Source organism: Microchirus variegatus (genome assembly GCF_963457635.1).
Source record: "Microchirus variegatus genome assembly, chromosome: 20".
NCBI lineage: Eukaryota > Metazoa > Chordata > Actinopteri > Pleuronectiformes > Soleidae > Microchirus > Microchirus variegatus.
In genome coordinates, this window is record NC_139821.1 from 4,818,298 (window position 1) to 4,844,034 (window position 25,737).

A 25,737-nucleotide genomic window follows, 5' to 3' on the forward strand; every position below is an offset into this window, starting at 1 on the left:
CTTCTCAAATGGAAGTGCCGTGTTCCCTCTTCCTCTATCTGCCAAACTCCTGAGTGAAACGTTTGGCTCTTCAGCAGCAAAACATGATATATATATATATAGTGTTGGACGGGCAGTTGTTGACCATGTGGATCTCAGAGGAATGGGAATTAACCAAAACATTACATTCGTGCTCAAATGTGCAAGAACCTCTGAACCTCATGAGGTGATGACTTGAACCTGAGAACAAGTTCTTCAGATTGCCTCTCAGTGTTTGTAGCCGCTAGTGTTAGGATTGTGTACAGTCAGGGTTTCTATCAATGCTGATACGTATATTGACATCCTGATTAAGCAGCTAAATGTGTATGTTCAGGCTTCTGTCAGTGTTGGAGCTTTTTGCGTCCGAGTTTAAGTCGCTTCAAGTTGAGTGAAGTGACCCCAACCTATTGGGTGTTGGTCCACCACGATGGCTGGAGTTCAAACAGAGCTCGGTCGCTTTTTCACCTTTTCTCGATGGACCTCCCCCTACTGGACGTTTTGCGGTAGGCTGAGTTTTTCCCCCTTGCTCGGTCAGATAGTCGTTTCCTCTTCCTCGCTTCCTTCCACAGCAGGGTTCTCTGCTTCTCTTTCACCGACTCTGCCACGATCGATGAACGTCTAAATTAACGCCATCGCTGCCTCGATCTAATAGCCTTTCTTTGCAAGACCTTAGACATCACAAGACTTCCTGTTTCTGACCTCCATGTCCGCGACCCTGATCTTTCAAGGCTGGTTTTGCACTAACAGACAGTAGGGGGCATTGGAGGCATTTAGCCAACAAGACATTTAGCCAACGAAATGGTTCAGAAGCTGTTAAATTGTAGGGTAAATATCCTGCATTGTTCCACTTTAATAAGACCACGCAAGGTCACATGTCATCGCCTGAAGTTGGAAGTCTGAGAAGCAGAAACAGTTACTGAAATGTAAGATTTCATGGAACATCAATAGCATCAATAGCAGTATTCTCTTGGTCTTTATCCAGATGCATGTTGATATTGATCAGGTTCTGTGTGATCAGGTACCTGTACACATTTGAATCTCGACATCCATCCCTAGCTATGTTTGAGGGGCGAGCATGTTAAAGTGTGTCCACCACCAATTTCACGGCGAGCCCAAAATAAAGCCTTTATCTCTATGCAAATACGAGACATTTGATTTGCATCTTCGTGGACGGAGATGACCTTTTTACTCTCGACTGTGTCCCAGATACTGGGGATGCTTAATAATTCACACGAGGCATTCATGCTTTTTTGAGCACATTTCCCACTCCCTCCACACAAACAAAATGTCTGCTTGTTGCTGTTCGACGGTGGAGAGCTGGAGACGGTTAACATCTCCTTGGTTCTGAGCAATGTATTGGTTTTGCTGCCATAACAGTGGGGACGTGCCGCTCGGGAGACAGTCCTGCACTTTGCTCAGTAAGCTGTGAGCTGAAGTGAGGCTGCCAAATGCAATTGGGTGGAAAGGCCCTTTGAAGTGTGCCGTGATTGGCCGTGATTGGCTGTGACGGGCTGTGTGCGGCGGCTACTTTGACAGCGCAGGTCGAGACGAGACGAGGCAGTTGTTGGAGCAACAGTAACTGTGTTGGTCACACTGAGCCGGCTTTTCAATAAATCTCAACAAATAAAAGTGTGTGTGTTTGAGTGAGTGAGTGAGTGAGTGTCAGTCACCTCAAATGTGTGTGTGTCAGAAGAAAAGACTATGGCTTACTTTAGCTCTCACTGTTGATGAATCAAATTTGAAGGTTTCACATCAAAATCACAATTCAGAACGATGAATTTAGCAAATCCCAAGGCTGTGAAATGGGTATCCCATAGCCAAGCGGAAGGGGAACTTGGCTTGGTGCCCAAAGTTTGCCAGTTTGAATCCCCGCCAGGTCAAGGGTCCAAAGTACGGGTTGCATCAGGCGTAAAGATCTCTGCAAGACATAATCCGGATCATCTGCTGTGGCGACCCCTAGAGGGAGGGAAGCCAAAATACAACTTTGTTTGGCAATGGTTTATACATTAAGATCCCACTTTTATGTATTTTTGGTAGTGCTGTGCAAAAGTTTAACGTATGACACGGAAAAAAACGTGAATTACGTCATGTGTACGTGCCGTGACACCGGAGTCCAGGCAGCGTTTACCAGTTAGCTCCGTTAGCTGTATTAGCTCCTTTTAGCGCCGGTTAGCGCGCCTACAGCGGAGTCACGTAAAACATGACGTCACGAGCGTCCTTTTCCGGTCAGTCGTCATAGAAACGTGTCATGAGTTTTTTAAATTTTTGGATTTCTTATCATTTTAGTTATTGAATTTAAATTAATTTACACGTACAAAATGAGAATTAATTTGCTATTTGTTGTGTTTTTAACAGAAAAGTATGAATATAGACCCATATACTGTATAGCATTCATACTCGGAGACTCTAAGGCAATAACTTTACTATATTTTTACCAGCGTTGAACGAGTTTGAAAAACATAAAGGCATATAAGAAAGCTAAAGTTACAATTAAGAGGTGATTCTGGCGGTAAAAGACGCAAATTTGAACATTTGATCGTAACACATTTTTCTATATTGCAAATTAAACCGCAGTCAGAAAGATGGCAATTGTGTATTTTAGCCGTTTCTCTTTTTAAATTAAGTTTCAAACAAAACGCTCGGTTCACATTTCCTCCTCCGAGCCTCGCGTTGTCACATCTCATTAAAACATAACTGAAAGGGAATATTCAACGGGCTCGCTTTGCACACGGGCCAATTAACACCATTACACCTGCTCAGGAAAACAATTATATAGAATATTACCTCACTTCTGTTTGCTCTTTGTAGCGCGGTGTCGCCTCCTCGCTCCCCCCCCCCCCCCCCCCCCGTCTCTGATAAATAAACATTGCAGGGAACGGTGGCACGATATGTAAAAAGTGTGATTCAGCCGCATCGTTTTTTCAATCTCTTTCTCCATCATCTTCAATTACCAGCGTTCAGCAGAGCACGGCGCTCCTGGGCTCTGATTGGGTCACTTCAATTAAATCTGCCCCAGCAAAAAGGTGTAATGAAATCTGTGCTTTATCTGTGTCACGGCGCGTAGGAGGAAGACCCGCCGGTGCTTCGGCCATTAGCCGGCAAACCTATGAATGCCAATAAGGCCCCTGCTTTTCAGTTTTTTACAACTGTGTCCGAGTTGCCCCAGTCTCAGCCGTTACTCAGTTGAAGCAGACAATGGTCAATCTTTATTGACATTCTAATGCGTTATGCCATTAACAAGGTCACGCATTTTCAGTTTCGCACCGCGGAAAAAAAAAAGCGTGGGAGTGGGGGCGGAAAAGAGTGAACGGGAGTCATTGTGTGTGCGCGAGAGAGATTTCACTTCACTCCCCCTCGCTTTGTCTCAAGGGCAGAATGTTTCATTCTTTTCATGTCAATTTTGAGAGAGCGAGAGCACTTTTGATGTCGCAAGAGCCACAATTTTCTTATTTCAAAAGCACATCACGACCTGTCCGCGGCGCAACCACCGCCACGTCTTTCAAGTAAAAGTGATGCAGAGGATCAATGAATGGTAAAAAAAAAAAAAAAAAATCCACTTCAAGGTCCAGTGTGTAACATTTATGGAGTGTTATTGGCAGAAACTGAATTGCCCTTAAGTCTCTATAAGTGAATATTCACATTAAAATAATAAATAAATAAGAAAATCATTCAGTTGTCATTGCATTTGAAGAGGACCTTTTCTGCCATGCTTGAGCAGCTTGAACACACACTTGGCAGTGGAAGCTCACTATGCACTCAAAATAGGAACTCAATGCATAAACCTACAAAGAAGGATTTAAGAAAGTAGTTTGTTCTACTATGAAAAGGCCACCATAGTTCCCAGAAGCACCTGGAAATCGGAGGTTCTAGCACGACTCGGCTCGACTTACGTTTACGTTGAAGCGTTTATAGCAGACGCTTTTATCCAAAGCGGCTTACAAAAGAGGAATAAGCTACGTAGAAGAAGTCTTGGAAAGAAATCCACTAAATACACTACCGTTCAAAAGTTTGGGGCCACATAAAAATGTCCGTATTTTTTAAGGAATAGCTCTTTTTTGTGTAAATGACTCAGAAATACACTCTACACATTGTTAATGTGGTAAACGACTTTTCTAGCTGCAAACGTCTGGTTTCTAATAGCGTTAGAAGGCTATTGGATGATTAGAAAAGCCTTGTGCAATGATGTTAGCACAGCTGAAAACAGTTTTGCTGGAAAGGGCAAACTTATTATTTGGAATAAAAATCCTTATTTCTAATATTGTCAATGTCTTGACTGTATTTTCTATTCATTTTGCAACTCTTTTGATGAATAAATGTGTGACTTTTAATAGAAAACACAACAAATATTGTGTCGGTGACCCCAAACTTTTGAACGGTAGTGTAAGAACACTGGACTGACAGATGATACCGAACCTAGTAGTGTCGCACTCTGCAGTATCATCACTAGATGGCTCTCGTTCTTACACATTTGACCTTTAATTACAGCTTGAGTCGACGGAATTCTCTCGTCTATCAAGTACGTAGTACTTTGGGTGTATTTCAGCCAAAGTTGAACATTGTTAGCGATACCAGTCACTAACCCTGCAATGTGCTGTGTTTTATTTTAAAGCTCTGTAGTTGTTGCAGGGAGCAGCCGTCTAGATTTTTAAGTTTGGGCTGAGCAACAACGTGGTGCTTTTTATTCATCTCAATTCCTTTTGAAATTCCCCCGACTTCAATCCTTCAAATGGTGCATTCAAGTGCAATGCACGGTAAATAATTCTATCATGGCCTATCTTTCATTAGCCGATAATGGCCTTGCCTTAAAGCAGAAGCCTGAAGCGAAATATCGATCTCTGTGTCGTTTCTCTTGACTCGACCACATCTTCTTCTCACCGTTTTTCATTTTTCCTTTCCTGTCTTCATTTTTACTCTTTCGTCTTCCTAACAAGTATTGCAGAAGTTCAGCACGGGGATTTGTTTTCTTTCCAGATGCAGTAATTATTACAAATATCACGAGCGCTCCTTCCTGTAGCTCAGGGGTGTTTTTTCGAGCTGAAGAGGTTTATTCCTTTTTAGTCGAGAAACCTTTGTCTGTCTGTTATTTTTACCCAAAGCGGGAGCGACTAAATTTAATTACAGCATTCTGTAAGAGTGGCTTCAACTGGGTCTCGTAGCAGTGTCTTTACGGCGATAGAAGTTATATTGTTGTCAAGGCAACACTACATTGTGGAGCAGCGAGTGCGTCCGCTTGGCCTGAACGTCTTCTGCGAGTCTGCTGTGGCAGAAGACGGATCCTCGTCGTGTAGCGTAAGAGTTTTTCCTCCCGACCGAGTTACTTTGCAGATTGAGTGTGGAAGCGCCACTCCAGCGCTGCACAAAGGTGAGGCGATTTCACACTCGCCTGGACTTCAAAAGCCTCGTTCACTTTGCAGCGACTCCCTGTCGTCCATTCCTCACTGCAAGGGCATATACCTGTCAGTCCGCGTCTCCCTTTTTTTTTTTTGAAATAGCTTCATCTTTTAGTGACATTCTCGTTCAACTTCACCCACTTCTTTAGCTTCTTACTCACCGCTGCTCATTTTGAGTGACCTGCCACTCACGGGAATGGATTTATGTCATCGCATAATAGTTGGCAGCACTTCGCGGTATCACTTCTCAGTGGTTTCTTTTTTGTGGTAAATAAAGACGTCCTCTGAGTTTCGTTCTGAATGTTTCCTTAGCTTGCGGCTCAGCTCTCAAGTTGGGATTTGGTTAGGCGGGGTACACCCTGGACAGTTCGCCAGTCCATCGCAGGGCCACGTATAGACAAACAACCATTCACTCACACTCTCACACCTACGGTCAATTTAGGGTGACCAAATGCACCTAAGTCTCATATCGCATGTTTTTGGACTGTGGGAGGAAGCCGGAGAACCCGGAGAAAACCCATGCAAACTCCATGCAGAAAGGCCCTTGTTCCGAAGGGCCTTTCCGAAGTTCCGAAGTTGTTCCAACTTGGGCTCCAACCCAGGAACACGGGTCTTCTTGCTGCAAAGAGTGCTAACCACTACACCAACCGTGGGCCCTAAAAAAAACCACATATTCATTGTAAATGTGGTAAACGTGGTATAATTATAAATGGGGGAAAAAGGTTTATATAACCTTTCAGTTGGTTTGGTTTTCCTTATGGTGGCGTTTGCATACCGGAACAAAATTCACACTACGTCAGGTTTGTCCTTTCAGAAACACGCCGATATAAGCTTGGCCCTTGCCTGAAGTACGCATAAAAAGCTAATACTAAAGGCCCCCGGTATACTTCCTCGCACGTCACCATGTCAGGTGGCGGTACAAGTCTGGACGCCCGGGAACGGTACGCATTCGTACCAAAGAAGAAGAGAACGACGCTACAGCTCCCACGGACACAGAGTCTGGTTCGTCGGGCAGGAGAGTAGGGGTGTCAGTCGGTTCCGAGGTTCGCCAGGTCGAGACACGGATGACTATCCATGGCGGATACTGTTTTTTCTGCTTGGTCAGCGGGGCTTAATACGCCACCTACCCGTCAGGCGGAACATCAGTCCATGCATTCGCTGTCCATGCACATACCCAACGCACTCTTTGTGTGAGGTTCCAAAATCTGGACTCCATTTTGGGTATACCAGGGCCTTAAGGCTACAAAAAAAAAAACAATTGTTATTCTTAAGTGATTTCACACAAATATAAACCTACTTATGGGCAGCGTATTCAAAGTTTTCCACTCTATAATTATCATGAATTGTGATTATTTTGGGCAGGAGAATCATGACATGAGATTTTCTCATCGTTCTGTTCCATTAAAGAAGTTGGTTTTGCAGTCAGTGAGCAGACTGAACCAAATTTGAACGTGATGGGATAATCTTCATACTTCTGCTTCTCCCCCCGTGAAATTATTCCCCTGCAATATTTTTTGCTTTGGCAGGACCTTTAATCCCCTTCGCAGCTGCTTCCCACCCCACTGTTCCCCGCGCTGGGATGAGCGGCCTATCGGTGTCGGCCATGCGCGCCGCGCGCGACGGCAGGACTCCGACAGACTTTGTTGTGTCATCAATCATTTTTTAAACTCATTCCTGCTGGCTTTATCAGGCAAAAGAAAGCCCTTCCAGTTGCCCTTTGAAAGTGATGACGCAACAAATGAATAAATAAACGGCCCCATTTGAGGATTATTGTGTTTCTCCTGCAAATACAGAGACGAGGAGAAAGGGGAGTCGGAGGCTGGAGATGGGCCTGAAAGAGGCGAGCGAGTGTCTGGTGGGAAAGGAATCGGCGAAGAGATAAGCAGAGATGACTGAAAGGGCGGCGATAGGATAGACAAGTTTGTCTTTGCACAGCTCTGCTCAAACAGAGACCGCTCCTGAAGTTTAATTATATTTGACGCATTGTTGGCTGGACACACACAGCGGCAACGTTTTTCTTTAGACCTCATCGGAGATCAAGCCAGTTAAAAATCTGTCCGATACAGATTTAAGTGATAGGGAGCCGATCCAGGGGCTCACGCGATGTCAGGAATAGAGAGGATTCAATCGTCCAAGGGGACATCTAGAGAAATATCCAAATGTTATAATCGTGAATTAGTAGATTTGTGTGTTAATTGGTCTTAGGGTTAGGGTTAGGGTTGGGGTTGGGGTTGGGGTTGGGGTTGGGGTTAGGTTTGGGGTTATCGTTCTTCCCTTGGTTGCACATACATTATCTCAAGCTACTTCACATTCACATAGAGCAAGTCACATATTGTAACCATGGTAACTGCACTTCATGTGGCACTAGGGCAAGAATTAGCAGGCGAGTTAGTGAGAGGCCATTGCTGCTATGTCCGCATCTGAAAATGTAAGTGGAAAAAAGTGAGTGTCGCCAGCTGACATGAGAACCGGAACGCTCTCTCGAGTCGTAAAAATCCGACCATCTGCTACAAGCGGAAGGCTCGATGAGACGGGTCAGAGTTTGATTTCAGAAACTACGTTAAAAAAAAAATTCGATTTAGTCAAGTTTCCGGTCCAAGGGTGGGCAGGATGCCAGTGTTAAGGCAAAGCTTTCTAAGTTCCAGAATTTTGCCCCGAGTGCTCGATTTTTGCACCCGTCTTCGCTTCTTTTCAAAGGTGGTGAAAGGAGCATTTTTTCCTCAAAGGTGATAATTGGAGAGTGTCGAAGTACTTAGCAACAGCCGGAGGCTTTTTTCCGGTGAAACTGCCAGTCAGGCCGGCGAGGGCAGCCAAAGTTAGACGTCTGCTTTGGAAACGCGAGGACTAGATTTAGAAGTTCAAATGTAGTTAAGTTGCTGCGATAGAGTGGTTTTTTTGTATCTGTTAAAAAGCCAGGAAGTGATTCTTGACATATATTATATATCTCCTGTCTTTAGAGGTTGCCGCAGAGGATCATTTGCCTCCGTCCCGCCCTACTGCACATATCATATACCATATATTTTAAAAAACAGCTTTCAGTTTGTGCAAATTGTCCCCAGGAGGGACGCATAAAGTCAGAATAACTTCCTCCAACCCTGGTATTCAAGTGTAATCTGCATCTGAGTAGATTAAAACTCAAGTGCCAGGTATCATCAGCCCCGTCATTCATCAACATTGTCTCCGCCACTTAACTCTGTACTCTCTTAAACTCTTACTGTAAATGGTACAGTAGGTCGCTTCATTAGTTTCAGCCCAGTTCTGTGCCCCCGCGTGCAAACCGCAGCTGTTGCGTGTGCAGCGGAGTAAAAAATGCATGCAAATGAGTTTGCTCGGCAAGAGATCGGAGATCGGGCACCTGCTCCACCGTGCACAGAAACCAGGTTCAAATGGAGTTCGGCCAACACGAGTGCTCGTCGGAAGACGATCGCGGACAAAAATGAAATTTTAATTGGATTCCACAGGGAAGCACGACGATCGTGTGATTACTATGGTCTCTATTGAAAGGTACATTCTGGATTCACATTCTACGAAAAACAGACTCTTGAGTGTACAACAGGTGAAGCAGTATGAGGCTACTGTTCCCCATCTGTCCACTGCTTAATGTGTCCATTGGAAGGCACAGCAGCACATGAAGGGAATAGTTAACTTCCCTCTCCAGCGGCACTATCACTGTCCCAGTCTTAGACTAAAATGGACCAGGCGTCCATCCTGCCCCCCCCCCCCCCCAAACTCAGCCAGAAGACAAATGCTGCACATCAGAAACACACACATGCAGGCAGCTGGTGGGCTGAGTGGATTTCCTTGGCGGTGGGTGAGCTGTGGATGGTTGGCATAAAGCAGCAGAAGGAAGGTGTGCTATATAATCACCAGTGGGATTTGGAGAACTGGAAAACACTGGTGTGTGTGTGTGTGTGTGTGTGTGTGTGTGTGTTCAGGCTGGTGCCCTTTAATTTCACTGAATGAGTCAGACTCTTTTTTGGACTCTTGGATTTTGTCAGCAGAAGCAGATCATATGAATATTTGAGTCTCAAACGGGGCTTAGTTGATGCGTCAGGGTTTTCTTTGCGAACGCGGTTTGGTGCAACATTAGTGGTGACGTCAGGATGTATCACTCGCTCTGTGTGCTTATTGCTGCTAGTATACACCAACTAACTTCACTACTTATAACAGGAGAAAGTACTGACTTCTGTCTTTGTCCCTGAATACAAGCACGAGTCGGGTTTTCCAGCTTGTTCTTACTCCGTTATAGATTGTAGTTTGCGGCTAGGTCTTGGCATGTCTAGCGCCATCCCAAAGTCTTCCTACCATTCATGACCTTTCAAATATTCTTTGTTCTTTTTGCATAGAATTGGTCTAAATTGGTCTCCTTGTTGGTCCAAAACATTTACTGGCCTGGTTTACTGGTTTTATTTTTCCGTGAATCAGCTCGTTGAATTATGTCTGTTTATTGGCATATACGTGCAGTCGTCGCCCGACTCTCGATGGCATTGTCTGGGTTTGTTGGTCCGACTTTGACGAATTCAATTTGGTACAATTTCCGTCGGACTTTCGTGTGTTCATCAGGGGTTTTTGGTGGTTGTAACGTCCATACCAACAAAAAAAAGACTCAGGGATGCATGTCGGGTAAAGACGGAGATGAAGTTTGGGACAAACGGGTAGATGTAAAACGGACGAAATGGAGGATAAATGTTGACGGTCAGTTGTAGAAATGGCAGGAGAAGACACAGGAGGAGGGCAGCATCGTTCAATCCCTTGTGTGGGAGAATTTCTGAATTTTCGTGGCAAGAAAACCCATTCTTTTAAGATTTGACAGAACAGATTCTTACCTCGAAGGCAAACAGCTGTTAACCTCCTTTTATTTATTTATTTATTTTTTGCCAAATAAATGAGAAGCATGTTTAAAACGCAGCAGTGTCTGCCGTCCTCACATCGCTTTGATTTAAGGCTGTGACAATGATGCGCCCTAATCAAGCTGCGCCATTCTTTCACCTTTTGTTTTGCATGATGGCGTGACAAGGACAATCTGTAAATGGTGGATTGTTAAGCTACAGATCAGATGCTGATGGTATTTCTGGAGTGTAGCGACATGTAAAGGCCTCCTCATACTTTGTGCGTTCCATGTCTGCAGATATAGCACACATGCATACATGCATACATACCCATGGATTATGAATGTGGATTTGCGTCAGTCTGGACTTCCACAAATGTGAACCATGACGTCACATTCCATTCCAGTACGTTGTCCTACTTGAATCGTGTGGTCATGCCATGTTTGGCCTGCATTGTGGATGACGCCGTTTACTTCAAGTAGACCCAAATATGGCCGCCTGGATCGGAGGTTTGGCGAGAAATGACAAAACAGACACCTAAGCCTCAAAATGTCTGCACTTTCTTGCTTATTTTAACCATAAAAGGGTGCTGTTACCCATTTTTCCTGAATAACTTTCAATATCTGTTAGATATTTACAATTAACTGCATGTTAAAATAGTGTTTTAACAAATTAAAATGGAGAAAAACACTGTAGTACATGAACACCAGATTGTTCAGGCCAAAGATGGATGTACAACAAAGACGGTGATTCCCTGGCTTTGAGGGAAATTACCGTAATAACCCCCACAACATGCAACTTTGGAATTTTTCCCACAGCGCAAACCGTCGCCTAATAACGGTAATGCAAAGTGGTTTGGTCTAGATAATTAATGTCGCGTTTGTTTTCTATTTAAACCCAGAAACGGGCGCCGTAGACCAACATTATTAAGTCATCAGGTGTTTACAAAGCTGCAAACTAGGAGCTATTTTAATTCTGCTGACATTAGTGGACAAAAAGGTTGTAATTTCCACCGCCTCAACACAAACTTAATGTTCCTATTTGTCCCCACAGCCACTGTTTACCTTATTTGTGCACTTACTGTTGTCCTCTTTTTTTTTTTTCTGTGGCTTTGTCTTTTTAAAAGTTGCAAAAACCAAAGTCAAACTCCACGTCCAAGTGCACACGTCCAATAACTCTGATCCAGAGTCTTAGATTCTGATGAGAGAAAATCGCAGTCATCGCATATTGTCACTTAAACTGAATCCAAGCACAAAAAAAACAACAAAATATTTAGTTTTCAGTGTGTGTGTGTGTGTGTGTGTGTGCGTGCGTGCATGCATACAGCACCATCTGAAAGCCAGTTGGTGTTTATGGACTCCAGCGTTTTCACACAGACTTGGCAATCATCATGTATGTTCATTGAAGACTAATGATCAAAAGAACACACAGTGTGTGTGTGTGTGTGTGTGTGTGTTTGGCGGGGAAAAAAAAAGAGAAAAACTGGCAACATTTTTCAAGCTCGTCCTGAACTTTTAATTAGTCTCATCATCCAAACAGCTGTCAGCCGGTGCTCCCTCTGACTTTAGTGCAACGCGCGGAGCGATAACGCCGTGTACGCGAGCGCCGCCGGGCGCGGCGTGATAAATATCGTCAGCGAAACCGATGCGACGACTGCGCTACGAGCTCGGACCGACATGCTGGACTTTGTTTTTTTTTTTGCAGTGACAGCTTGGTAGAAGCACACATTTTGAATCTCTAGAAGTTTTTAATGTATTTATGCCTCTAACGCGTTTGCATTTAGCATTACCGTAATTACGCAACGGTTTGTGCTATCTGAAAAATTCCAACGGTTTCTGAAAGCTGAGAAGTTGCACTTCCACAATGTGTGGTTATTACGGTAATTTCCCTCGCGCTGTTGCAGGAAGCCGGCGAATTAGCTTATTTGTCGCTAAGAGGAGAGAGTTGGAAAAATGCCTGTACGGTTTCCTTTTTTTGTTTTTGGCCTGTTTTTGGACATTTAAGACAAAAACTCAAATTCTCAAAGTTAACTGTTCATTTTCAAATTTAACACGGACAATCTGGTGTTCGTGTACAACTGTAGTGTTTTTCTTCATTTTAAATTGTCAATAATTCTGGAAAAATGGGCAAAAACATTTTACTAACAGGACATTTTCTGATCCTTATTTTAATTCGGGATAAAATAAGCACACAAAAAAAGTCCAGACATTTTGAGGCTTAGGTGTTGATAATGGAAATAATATTCCTCAGTCACCTTATCGGAACACAAGGAAATATTGGAGGTGATTGCAATAAAACTTCAGGACAAGTTCGTTCAAATGCCATTGGTGCGAAATCGCCCAAAATCGCCAAAAACTGAACGTTCGATCCAAGATGGCGGACTTCCTGTTGGGTTTCGATCATGGTCATAATGTAATTTTTTCCTCATCCCAGCCTCCTACACATGTGTACCAATTTTCGTGCCTGTACGATAAACTTGCCGTTTCCCCTCCCGACGTCCAATTTTCGCCGCACATTCACAGAGGCACTTTTTCACCAGGTCTGATGCGATGATTAATTCCACAGGAAGAATAAGAACAAGCTCTTTGTGTTTTCAACCCAGTGTGGACGACTCCTGTGCGGAAAAAACAAACAGCACAGACTACGACGGGGCGTCGTCGCTCCTCTGCGTCCGTGCCAGTGGACGAGGCGCTGGGCGACTGTAGCACTTTCTTCCAAAGAGAAGCAGCTGCTCTCTTGTTTTTGCGACTCTCCACAGGCTGTTCGTTCTCTCGCTCTCTGCTTCCCACGGGAGTTTCCCGTGGCACCTGCCGAGCTTAAGTGGTAAACAAAGAGGGAAAACAATTTCATTCACACCCGTCTGTTTAACAAACGCTCGCCTCGCCTCGCTTTCATGCCCGACTCCTGCAAATGTTTCATGTTATGTTGCAGAATATATGCGCAACGTGTGTCACGTCTGCTCAAATTCAACGTGGACGTTTTTACTCAACAGTTGGAAATAGATGAAATGATGGAGTCGGGGGAAGATTGTGGCGTTGGATCGTCAGCTGGTGCTTTGTTTACATTCTTTAACTGGACGTTCAGAGACGTCGTCTTCAATCAAGAGGTCATGTGTCAGTTTCACTGGTGTCCACTTAGTGTACATGTGCAGGTGTATCGTCCGTTTCCTACGGTGTAGTATTAGGGCCAAACAAAGGAAAAAAAGAAAAGTTGTAATATTACGACTTTATTCTCGTAATATTACAACTTTATTCTTGTAAAATTACTACTTTTTTAATATAACGGCTCTGTTCTTGTAAAATTACTTTATTCTCATAAAGTTTCAACTTTTTTTAACATTCTGACTTAATTCTCGCAATATTGCGACTTTTTTAATATTACAACTTTATTCTCATAAAGTTACAACTTTTTTAATAATTACAATTTATTCCTCTTAGTATTACAACTTTTTTAATATTATGAATTTATTCTTGTAATATGACTTTTTTTTTTTAAATTACAACTTTATTCTTGTAAATGTACGTCTTTTTAATATTACTACTATATTTTCGTCATATTATGACTTTAATATTACGATTTTATTCTTGTAATATTTTGACTTTTTAAAATAATATTACGACTTTTTAATATTACGACTTTTTAATATTACGACTTTATTCTAATAATATTACGACTTTTTCAATATTCCGACTATTCTAATAATATTACGACTTTTTTAATATTACGACTTTTTTAATATTACGACTTTTTTAATATTACGACTTTTTAATATTACAATTTTCTTCTTGTAATGTTATGACTTTTTTAAAATGACAACTTTATTCTTGTAAAATGACGACTTTTTAATATTAAGACCTTGTTCCTGTAATATTACGACTTCATTCTCATAATATTACATCTTTTTTTAATATTACGACTTTACACACGTAACATTATGCCTTTTTTGATATTGCAACTTTTTTAATATCACGACTTTATACATGTAATATTATGCCTTTTTTAATATTACGACTTTATTCTCAAAATATTGGAACTTTATTAATATTATGGCTTTATTCTTCTTATCTATGGGAGAAGTAAGAAAAGTGTGCACTGCGACATATTTCCGATTAATTGATTACTAAATAATTCATCAACTATTTTGATGTTGAGTGTATTTTTTCCGATAATTAAAACAAGTTTTCTGATATTTTTGCTTCTTAAATGTGAATATTCCTAGTTTCTTTGCTCATTGTAACAAATAAATAATTATCGCTGAATCCTTTTGGTTTGTGGACTTTATAATAATCTACAGATTAATCGTTGATGAAAATATTCATTAGTTGCAGCGGTAGCTTATATACGGTCGATGAACCAAATACTGGCCTGTATCGTGTGATACCAAATGAAAGGATTCTCAGCGAGTCCGTGGCTCAGCTCGGCTCCTCCTGATGAGCTTATTAACACAAAAACAACAACAATTTTTCACTATCACGCACTAATTGAAGCCGAGGTGATGAATGCAGGTTTGTGTTAGCAGGAAAACAAAGTGTCGGAGCAAACGCTGACTTAAGTGAAGGCTCCTCTGAAGCAGAACCGGCGATGACCGCAGATGACAGCGTCTGAGACGGACAGCTTTTTGACAAGGAACGGTGACGCTCATCCAAAATGTGAAGCCACTTCTCCTGCTTTCAAGTTCAATGTCAGCGGAGTCAGAGAATTTCTTTATCTCTAACTTCTAAACTCTGACAGTTTGGGGGAAAGTTTCTCAATTTTGTGCAACAAACTTCAATCAAATAGGATCCATTTTATGGTTTTGGTGATCGGATTTGTTTTGATTTAAATAGAGTAACTCTGTAGGCCGTAAACTGTTAGGCACTGAGCACTGAAGATTATTGTCGTAATCTGAGTCGTAACATTACGAGAATAAAATTGCAACGTTATCAGAATAAAGTCATAATTTTTAGGAGAACAAGGTTTCTGTTCGTCATTATCTAACGAATAATATTACGACGTTATTCTGGAATGTTTACGACTTTATTCTGATATTATTACAACTTTATTCTCGAAAGATTACGACTTTATTCTTGAAGGATTACAACTTTATTCTCGAAGGATTACAACTTTAGACTCGCAAGATTGCGACTTTATTCTCATAATATTACGACTATATTCTCGAAAGATTACGACTTTATTCTCGAAGGATTACGACTTTAGTCATGAAAGATTACGACTTTATTCTCATAATATTATGACTATATTCTCGAAAGATTATAACTTTTTTCTCGAAAGATTACGACTTTATTCTTGAAGGATTACAACTTTATTCTGATATTATTACAACTTTATTCTCGAAAGATTATGACTTATTCTCGAAGGATTACAACTTTATTGTCCGTGGATTACGACTTTAGTCTCGTAAGATTGCGACTTTATTCTCATAATATTCCGACTATTCTCGAAAGATTACGACTTTATAATCAAAGGATTACAACTTTTTTCTCGAAAGATTACGACTTTATTCTCGAAGGATTACAACTTTATTCTCGTAATCTTACGACTTGATTCTTGAAAGATTGCAACTTTATTCTCATATTATTACGACTTTATTTTCGGAAGATTACGACTTTATTCTCGGAGGATTACAACTTTATTCTCGAAAAAGATTGGGACTTTATTCTCATATTATTACTCTACTCTATTCTGTTCTATTCTATTATATTCTACTCTAGTCTATTTTATTACAATCTACTGTATTTTATTGTACTATATTCTCCTCTACTCTCTATTTTTTCTGTTCTATTCTACGTTATTCTACTCTACTCTACTCTACTCTACTCTACTCTGTGGTCATTGACGGTGGCTGAAGGTCAAAACCAGGCCATGTGAGGTGGATTTCATGTGTGGTGGCTGCAGTGCCCTGTGCAGCAGACGGGGGGCGCAGTAGGACCTGAGAAGGCAGGCAGGCGGACTCCAGCAGAAGGATCAGGGATATCAGTGCGATAGGTCCCCAACGGCTGAGCCACGCTTCAATGGTCGCGCTCTCTCACACACACTCACACACACGCACACACACACCCTCCCTTACCCCACTCTCTCTCTCTATCTGCTCACACACACACACACACACACACACACGCTGCAACTCATTGTGCCGCTCTCTCTCTCCTGTTTCATCTCTCCACCGTGGAGCGCACACACACACCAAACACACACACACACTCACACACACACACAGAGAGAGAGAGAGAGAGAGAGGTGATCCGGCTGGTGGACTTGGCTGATCCAGGATCTGGAGTTTAGGAGACAGGACAGGACTTGTGGGATTCTACAGCGGCTGGAGTCTTAATTTTGCGTCAGTGAACCTGTGGAGGACGGAGACGGAGCAGTCAGTGGCCGCCGCACGACCGCCGCCGCCGTCTGCGCAAGAGGTGCCGCACGTTCACGGTGTCAGTGTGTGAGTGTGAGTGTGTGTGTGTGTGTGCGTGTGCGTCTGCAAATGTAAAGCAGGATTGTGCTGCTCGTGCCGGTCTTTGAGATTCGAGCCGGTTGTCAGTGATTTGTCGTGGTGTAAAAAAAAAAAACCCTCAATGAATGAGTTCAGCCCTGATGGATTAGTGCGTGTGTGTGTGTGTGTGTGCGTGCGTGTGACAGCATTTTGACCAAAGATCAGCAAGAACGCGTGAAAACATCCCACCGAAATGTGGAAAAAACTCACCGATCCACTTGTCGTGTCTGGATTCATCTCCGTGTGTGTGTGTGTGTGTGTGTGTGTCATGCTCAGATGTCATTGCCTCAGGATCACAGAGGGGAAAATAAAGAAGAAGAAGAAGAAGAGGGGATGGAAGGGGAGGGGGGGGGGGGTAAACGCTATGTGGCACTGTGCCAAGTTGCTGCTTTGAAGAGGATGCTGAAGGTTAGACGGACGTCTTCGCATACCCCCCCCCCCCCCCCCCCCCATATGTCTCATCATTCTTTACTTCCACGCAGTGAAAGCAACCCCCATTTAAAATGTGATTATGTTACTATACAGCAGAGTAGATGGATGGAGTGTTTGTTTGTGGTGTTGTTGTGGGAGGGGGGGGTCTCATCCTTATTTAGCCCCCCACCCCCATTGGATTTGCCCTCATCCACCTCTCTCTGTCCACTCTCCATGTCTTCTTTGCTGCTGCTGAGCCAGCGAGATGTCCTGGTTTAAAAGGGTCGAGGGGGGGGGGGAGTCAATTCACACAAGTGGGAGCACACACAGGGAGGCAGGGAGGGGGGGTGGCGTCGTCGGTGATTTATGTGTAGACGATTCTCCACACACGTGTTTGGTCGCCGCACCACTTGACACCTCCACCGAATCCACAAAATCCACGGCCGCACATGACAGATGCTGAACATGGCAAAGGGGGGGGGGGCAGAGTGTGTGTGTTCATTAGTGTTGGCTCTGTTTGTTTGAAGGGATTTAGCAAATACAATTTGTTGTTTACTGTGGTGTTTCTCCCCCCCCCCTCCCCCCCACTGATTTCTGGGTCGTCTGTCGCTGTTGCAGCTCTCGCAGCTTCCTGTGCTTACACTTCCCAAGTTTTGGTAAAGAAAAAAACAACAGCGAGAGTCAAAAAAAAGTAACAAATGTCGTTGTCGTTGTCGCTGATCGCTCTCTCGTCTTCCTTCCTCCAGGGGGCGTGATAGACAAGGACCTGCGCCACTACCTCAACCTGCGCTTCCAGAAGGGCTCGGTGGACCACGAGCTGCAGCAGATCATCCGGGACAACCTCTACCTCCGCACCGTCCCCTGTGAGTCACTGATATTCACGCTTTAAAGAAAACAAAAAAAACAAAAACCTTCTTACCTCCACTCGCTTCCTTCACTGAGCGACTTCTGGTCTTTGTTTTTGTTGGCAACTGGACTGGGACCCAAGACCCTGTAGGGTCCTCAGAACTCCAGGTTGACTATGTGACTAAGTTGGGATGCACAGCTAACGGGTACTGCTACGTCTACTTTAATGTACTCAAATTTAAGGAATCATCGCTTGTATACAATCAGAAGAAAGTGGTATTGGTTTACCCCAAGTGGCCAAGTCCTTTGTAGGACCTCAGCTACCTCCGCTAACCCAGATATCACCGTGTTAGCAAGGTCTCAATGACGGCTGAAGGTCCTGACGGCTCTTAAACGACTCCCTTTATCTGTCAAACCTCACTGATCAGGGTTTTTAGGATAAATCATGGTTCCATGTGGTGAAATGCAGATTGAGGACCTAGTCAAAAAAACGTGGAGATACTCTGTGTCATGGAAAGCTTCTTCTCAGTCGACTTGAGCAGAAGCTTGAGCTGGAACGGTTTTGTCGTCCGTTGTCTCCAAGGTGACCAATGAGTCGTCTACTGTACTTTAACTGTACCGCGTGCTCGTTGACACGGCACTTGAGCACCATTGGGTTTTGGAAGCGATCGCTTCCTAAAATCTCACGATACGATACCGTTCAAGTCCAAGGTACCGTATTTATTGTGATGTATTGATGGGACGTCTAAAGCCCTGGGGCTGAAGCCGATGCTAGCCCAACAACAACGGCATCAACAACAGCATGAATCAAAAGTTTTCTGGACTTTTCGTGGGTCGTACAACTTACTGGTTGCTTGGTTCGTGGATCATTGCTGAGCACGTGCGAAAACGATGCTCGAGACTGCAAAGGATGATGGGTATGCAATTATTTGGCACGGCAGAATGGACAGTATGCTCGACTGTTGGTTCAGTTTCCACACTTCAAAAATGAAAGTGTTGACTCTTAGCTTAGTTTAGTCTCTTAATTACCCGCAATAGTTGCTTTACAAGGGCTCACAATCGAGCAAACAACGAGAGATAAGATTTGGAAGGATTTAAGGTGTCGATGCTCAGTGTTTGTAAGTTCAGGAGAGTGTTTTTGGTACGTGCTTTGACTCACTGAAGTTTAATCCATATGTCCTAAATATATATTTACCTTTTTCATAATGCGGCCAAATTAATTTGTGTGTGTGTGTAGCCTGGCGGTGCCGTTAGGGCCAGCTGTGTCGGTGGCAAACTCCCCCCTGAATCATTAATGGAGGTGCGTTCACCGTAGCTGCTCCTCTGTCTCCTTCTCAGAACAGAAGAAGCTATTTGTTTCGCAGCAGAAGCACCAGTTTTCTCCAATAACCACTTACGGAGCCGTTGCCGGCGAGGACACTGGAGACGGAGTGAGAGGTGAACGGTAAAGAGTGAGAATAAATGGGGGGGGAGACGCAAAAGGGAAGGGACGAGGCTCGGGTACATGACACAGTGCCGTGATAACTTTGGCAGCGAATGCACCGCAGATTAACTGTTGCAGAGAGAGAAATTGAGGTTAACCGGTGCATAAATGAAGCCTCAGCGATGAGTCACGAGTGTTTTATATATGGATGCATGGACGGCAGCGGTGTGTGAGAGACACGCTGCCATTTTGGGTCGTCCGCGGTTAATCCGTGTCGTCTTGGTGACTCCACTCCAGGCTGCTGAACGCTACGCTTTCTGCCGTTCGCCCGTTCATTCCCATTCACACACTCCACTCGCTTCCAGTTGTAGGATGACTCACTCGAGCGCTCATCCACCGTCGCACCATGTGCGTGTGGTTTAGTCTCAGAATTCATAGAACAGGTGACATCCACACAGCAATGTGCAGTGTTTTCTTGAAATTTTTCAGATTTGAAATTGGGCCTCTCAACCCTTTAAACCCTTTAAAACCTAAGCCTTAAAATATCCATCTGGACGTGTTTGTTTTGCTTATTTTAGCCATAAAAGGGCCAGAAAATGCCCTTTGAGTAAGTGTTTTTGCTAATTTTTCCAGAATAATGTTCAATATCTGGCAGTTTTCTACATGATCACCAGATTGTGTGTGTTAAATTTGAAATATGAACAGTATAAAACATAGTTTTAAATAAAAACAAAGATGCTAATTCTACGGTTACCTGCAACAGCACTAATTAAATTACCATAATAACCACATTTTGACGGCTTTGACGCGCAACTTCATAGATTTCAGAAACTTTTGCGATAGCACAAACCGCTGAGTACTAACTTACGATACGCTCAGTGTTAAAGGGTTAAAATCTCACGGTGGCCTCAGTCTTTGGCACAGACTTGTGTTTTCACCGAGTGGAACAGGTCGGTTCGGCACAGCGCGGCAGACCTGCAATAAACGGCTGTTTTCATCATCGATTAATCTTAAGTCTTGATTAATTTAGTACGAGTTTGGTCCAGAAAATGTTGAAAAATGTTGATCGTTGTTTCCCGAACCTCTCAAATGTCTTGTTTTGTCCACAACCTTCAAATTTGAGCCATGAAACTGGAAAATATTGACATTTTTAGAACCTGGAAAATGAGAATGTTTGTTTTGACGGAATCATCAATGATCAAACTATTCCATTCTTTGGTCTCCTTTCCTTGGGGTACCGGAGTAATGTTATAATGGTACGGTCCGATGATCGGGGGCGACTGTACCGAAGACTTAGGCAACCGTTAGATTTGAAGAATGATTTGAGAAAAACAACCGTTTTAAAATGGCACGTATTTCATGTTGTGGCCCAATTTAAAATCTGAAAAACCGTACCGTACCAAACACATTCTTGCCGTGATAAAACACAACTTTCATGACTTGTTTTACCCCATCCTGCAAAGGAGGCGTCACAGTCATACATCAGTAAAAACATAAAACCACGGCTATAACATTTGCCCGTAATCTACACAGTTCTTCCCACTGAAGAAAAGCACATAAGTCGCTGTGATTTAGTCGCTGTGCTACAGTAAGTCCGACACATTGACTTAAAAGCACATGACGAGACGCTCGTAAGACAATTTTCAAACCCTGTATCACAGTCATTTCTCAAAAAGATCAAAAATACGACCGTTTTGTACGTCTTCGGCTAAAAGAGCGCCCGGGCTGATATGAGTCATTACCTCAGGAAATGCATCAGATACAGATCGTACATTAATACCAACGGTGCAAATTGACTCTCTATTGACTTAAAGCTGTAATGATGCGAGATTCTAGAAGCCGATACCGCAGTTGAGGGTTGAATAAAAAAAGACGAGACGTTCTTATCTACGACGGGAGAACGAGAGCCACATTAGAACCCGGTGAGTTTTACGATCGGTGATAAATCTAAAGAGAGACTTCGGCGAGAGAGAAAAGAGAATTTTAAGTGATAGATTTGAAGTAGTTCATCACGGCAATTTAAACATAAGCACTGAGTGGTAAAGAGAAGACATTTTTCTGCTGGTGGTGGTGGTGGTGGTGGGGGGTTGGGCTATGGAGGCTGATGGTGCCGACAGTAGGAGACTTACTGCCACTCATACCAATCATGGAGGCTGGACAAAGTCAGCCAGAGCAGCTCGGGTCTGTGCCAGCTCTTAGACAAATTGCCTGGTTGAAATCCAAGGTCAGAATGTTAATAGTCTGAGTCCATGTGAAATCAGGCCTATCTTTTGGTTAATCCACACAGATTCCATGCTGGAGATGGAACAGAAATGAGAAACAGTATGTCTGTGTGTGTGTGTGTGTGTGTGTGTGTGTGTGTGCTGAGTGGCTTCAGTGTCTAAGTGGACCACAATCGCTGAATTATGTATGGAAATTTTGACGTGTGGAAAAAAAAACCATGGCGGTATTTGTACTTTCATTTAAACACCCCCTGGAGCTGGAGTTAAAGAAAAATATTTAGCAGCACTTTTGAGGTATTTGAACTCATATCTGAGCGTTCTTTTTTCCTCCTAATTGTAAATCAAAAATAAATATGTGCAGCGTTTCTGTCGCAGGCAAACAAACACAAAAAATGTGTTGACGGAGATAAAGGTCATCGGGACGATGTTTTTCATCTCAATTCCACTTCTCTGGTGCTTCATTACAAAAATCCTCACACTTTCATATCAGTTTGGACAGAATATTATCGTCTAGTTTGGTTCAGACTGCAGCCGGAATCAGATTTGTAAGCTTATCCGACCACAATCTGATCTTCCTGAACCGTCTTCCACATGGATTTCTATGTGCTTGTTTCTGTCCAAGATGGTTCTGTAGCTCTCAAACTCTCTCTGGATCTACGTTGTTGTTGTTGTTGTAGGGTTAGGATTATTGGTTGCGAAGTCTGTTTGTATTCAAATCTACGAGAAAATGAGTCCTGTCCTTATTATTCCTGTGGAGTTTGGCCTCAGTTATGAATTTCAGGTTTTCATGTGACGTCCAGTTTGTGAATTATGGTGGATAATTTCACACTTTCACTACGATTCTCCACCCTCTCAAACCAAATATGGTTTCTTCTGGGTTTTAGGGCGCTTTCACACCACTAGTTCGATTATTTGATCCACACCAGGCAATACAATTGTTATTATGTAACATATGACTCCAGTGTGGTCAGCTTTCACACCAGCAAACGAGAGTTTTTGGTTCGAATGGATCGTTTGGTGCGCACCAACTGCTGTTGGTGTGAAAGCCTCCCTTAAAAACCTAAATGGCCCATGGACAAACGTCAGAAACCACTTGTGCAGTCCTTAACTTTGCTCCAATTCAGAGAAAATATCGCCTCTGTAGATTCCTTTACGTCACAGTTCTCCCAAAAGTTATTAAATCAGTAGCAGGTCCAAGTCCAAATCAATTTCTAGTGATTTTCAGAATCCTAAAAATATGAGTAAAATACGCGAGTCATCTCCGTCAGGCTGCTCTGCAGAAGGTTTTCTGTCCGCGTTGTTGAACCCTCTTCATCTTTCTGGCCTTGGAAGCAGCAGCGAGATGACACTTTTGCTGGATTATCGTCAAACGTCTGAAAACCCTAATGACAAAAAACACACTGACTGTTGTAGGTATGAATTATGGATGTAGAACTTTGCCTCAGATACTTTATCGCCCTTAAGCTGTAAAGAAAGAACCTTTAACAAAACGCTCCTCCCCTCTGTGAACATGCACTAATAGAGGATTAAAGTTTATGAAGGGTGTCAGTGCCCACGTCCCCATGTCCGTATTCATTGTGTGCAAGTGCGTGTCCATTTTCCGTCGGGCCTCGTCCGCCGACTGTACGCCTGCGCGCCTTTTGTGTGTGTGCGCTAGCCGTCGCGTGCTCGCGCACACAACATATGCCTCAATAGCAGGAAGTAGCGCTTGAGACTGTGAGTTAATGGGCATTTTGATGCCCACGGGGCATCGAGTTTGTGTTAATGGCTTGGGCAACTGTGTACAATGCTGATGGTGTTTGCTAATGAGAGAGAGAGAGAGGCGGCGAGTCCATCTGTTTATCCACAGTTGTTGGTTTGATCATCCTGGCGTCTTGGAGCATAGCAGGAAATGTGAAATTCTGTCCGTCTGCCACTTTTTCCTCTCCTGCCGCACTTTGCATATCTTCACTTCTTCCTTTCCGTAGTCAGCTTTATCTCGCTGTGCTTCCTGTGTCCGCTTACGAGGTGTTTGTACCAATAGCAACATCGTAAGCTTGAATAACATTTAACGCAATGAGCTAAGACAGGAGGCAGGACAGAAACAGACGCTAAAATGTAAACAGCCATCTGCCTAGGCCGGTTGTGGTGAAAGGGGAAAAATGGGGGACAGAAAGAGGGAAGTGTCTTCTACATCTTTTAAAGCGGTAGAAGATGGATGGATGGATACCGGAAAGCAGAGTATACTTGTCATTATGGTAGTACCACACACGCAAAAATGTAAACGGCCATCTGCCTAGGCGGGTTGTGGTGAAAGGAAAACATGGGGGATGGAAAGGATAGTGTCTTCTACATCTTTTAAATCGGTAATAGATGGATGGATTGATGGATACCGGAAAGCAGAGAATATCTGTCATTACGGTAGAACCACAGACTCAAAGATGTAAACGGCCGTCTGCCTAGGCCGGTTGTGGTGAAAGGGAAAAAATGGGGGACGGAAAGGGAAAGAGGGAAGTGTCTTCTACATCTTTTAAAGTGGTAGAAGGTGGAAGGATGGATGAAAACAAGGAAGCAGAGAATACATGTCATTAGGGTAGAACCACAGACTCAAAGATGTAAACGACCATCTGCCTAGGCCGGTTGTGGTGAAAGGGAAAAAATGGGGGACGGAAAGGGAAAGCTACTAAAGTGTCAAGAGTGAAAGAAACCATGCATTTGTGTGGAAGTTTCATCGGACAGAAAACAAAAACTTTGTATAATATACATAGTATTATATAATTAGACAACATACCGTTTGCATAAACATATTGAGCCTGTCCTATTTTGTTATTGAAGGGAAGTTTTATCGCAGTAAATGCACTTATGGAAGTATTACACTGTGTAAAAAGCAAACAATGAACTCAGTGAAATTGTTGCCGTCGCCGCTGCTGCTTTTTATTTACATTTTTACAATCTGTGCTTCGTGAAGCGTTTATTTCGTGCACCGTCTCTGAGGATTTTATCGGAGTTCACGCTCCGCTCCAGTGATTTTGAACAGTATTGGACTTGAGTATCATTCCCCTTTTTTTCCCCCCCTTTATTACTTTACAATTTGATGCTCAGAAACGTGACACAGTCGTGTGTCCATAATTGGCCTCCTTCCCCATCACTTTGTCGCCCGTCTGAACGTCTTTACGTTTAAGAGCGTGATGTCTGACCCACGACAGCCCGACAGTCGCCATGTTAATAAAAAAGATGACGACCTCTCGTATCTCTTACCAATCTCTGCAAGGAATCTGATATTTGGTGAAAGTGGGAGTCTTAAAAGAGCCGGGGGCCTCGTTGTGGAGCCCGAGTCGGGACTAAATCTTTGTTTTCGTGTGTTGTCAAAACACAGAAACGCCTACAATCCATTTTTTCGCGCGCGCGCCGATTACTTTGTCTCCTTCTGTCAAAGGTCGGAACAGATCTGATAAATTCCTCCAGTCAGAAGCTCATGGTCTCCCGTTCCTCTGTGTTTTAAAGTCTTTTTTTCCTTCTTTACTCATTGACTCATCGGAGGCAGGGCGGCGTTTCCATGGCAACCCTTTCCACTCCCCGACTGCGTCAAAGGCTCGACTCCTCTTAAACTCTCAGCCCCGCACTCTTTTCCTTTTTTTTTATTTTTATTTTGCCTCCCTCACCCATCCATCTCTTCCTCCTCTTCCTCCCTCTCCAACTAACACATGCTTCCCACTTCCAGCGAGCGGAGATGACAGGTCAGAGGTGTATGAAATGAAGCCATGATTCCACTTCTTGTATGATATACTGTCTGCCATTACTCATAGACGCTTTGGCACTGAGAAGGGAATGAAGAGAGGTGTGTGTGTGTTCTTGTACTTGCGGCATACTGAGGACCAGTGAGGGTTTTTAACCAACAAGTGAGGTCATTTTTACGGAGTGAGGACATTTTGGCCGGTCCTCACTTTGTTTTCATTGAAATCACTTCCTTAGGTTGCTATAACATGCTATACTCAATTTGTCAAAAATTTAAATTTCGGACGACTTTTTCTCAAATTTTGGACCATATTTTTTTTTTTCAAATTTTGCACCAAATTTTTTTTTTCAAATTTTGGACCAATTTTTTTTTTTTAAATTTTGGACCACATTTATT

At 43.2% G+C, this 25,737-nt stretch overlaps 1 protein-coding gene across 1 annotated transcript in view; it reads left to right on the forward strand.

Annotated features, from left to right (window-relative positions):
* The window catches only part of magi2a (membrane associated guanylate kinase, WW and PDZ domain containing 2a), a gene marked incomplete at its 5' end in the record, with an annotated part of 224,561 nt that overhangs the window by 53,921 nt on the left and 144,903 nt on the right, over positions 1-25,737 (forward strand). The window contains one exon of the mRNA XM_083906759.1: positions 17,882-17,998. Within this exon, the coding sequence (XP_083762885.1) occupies positions 17,882-17,998 (117 nt within the window). The remainder of the gene's footprint in view (positions 1-17,881; positions 17,999-25,737) is intronic.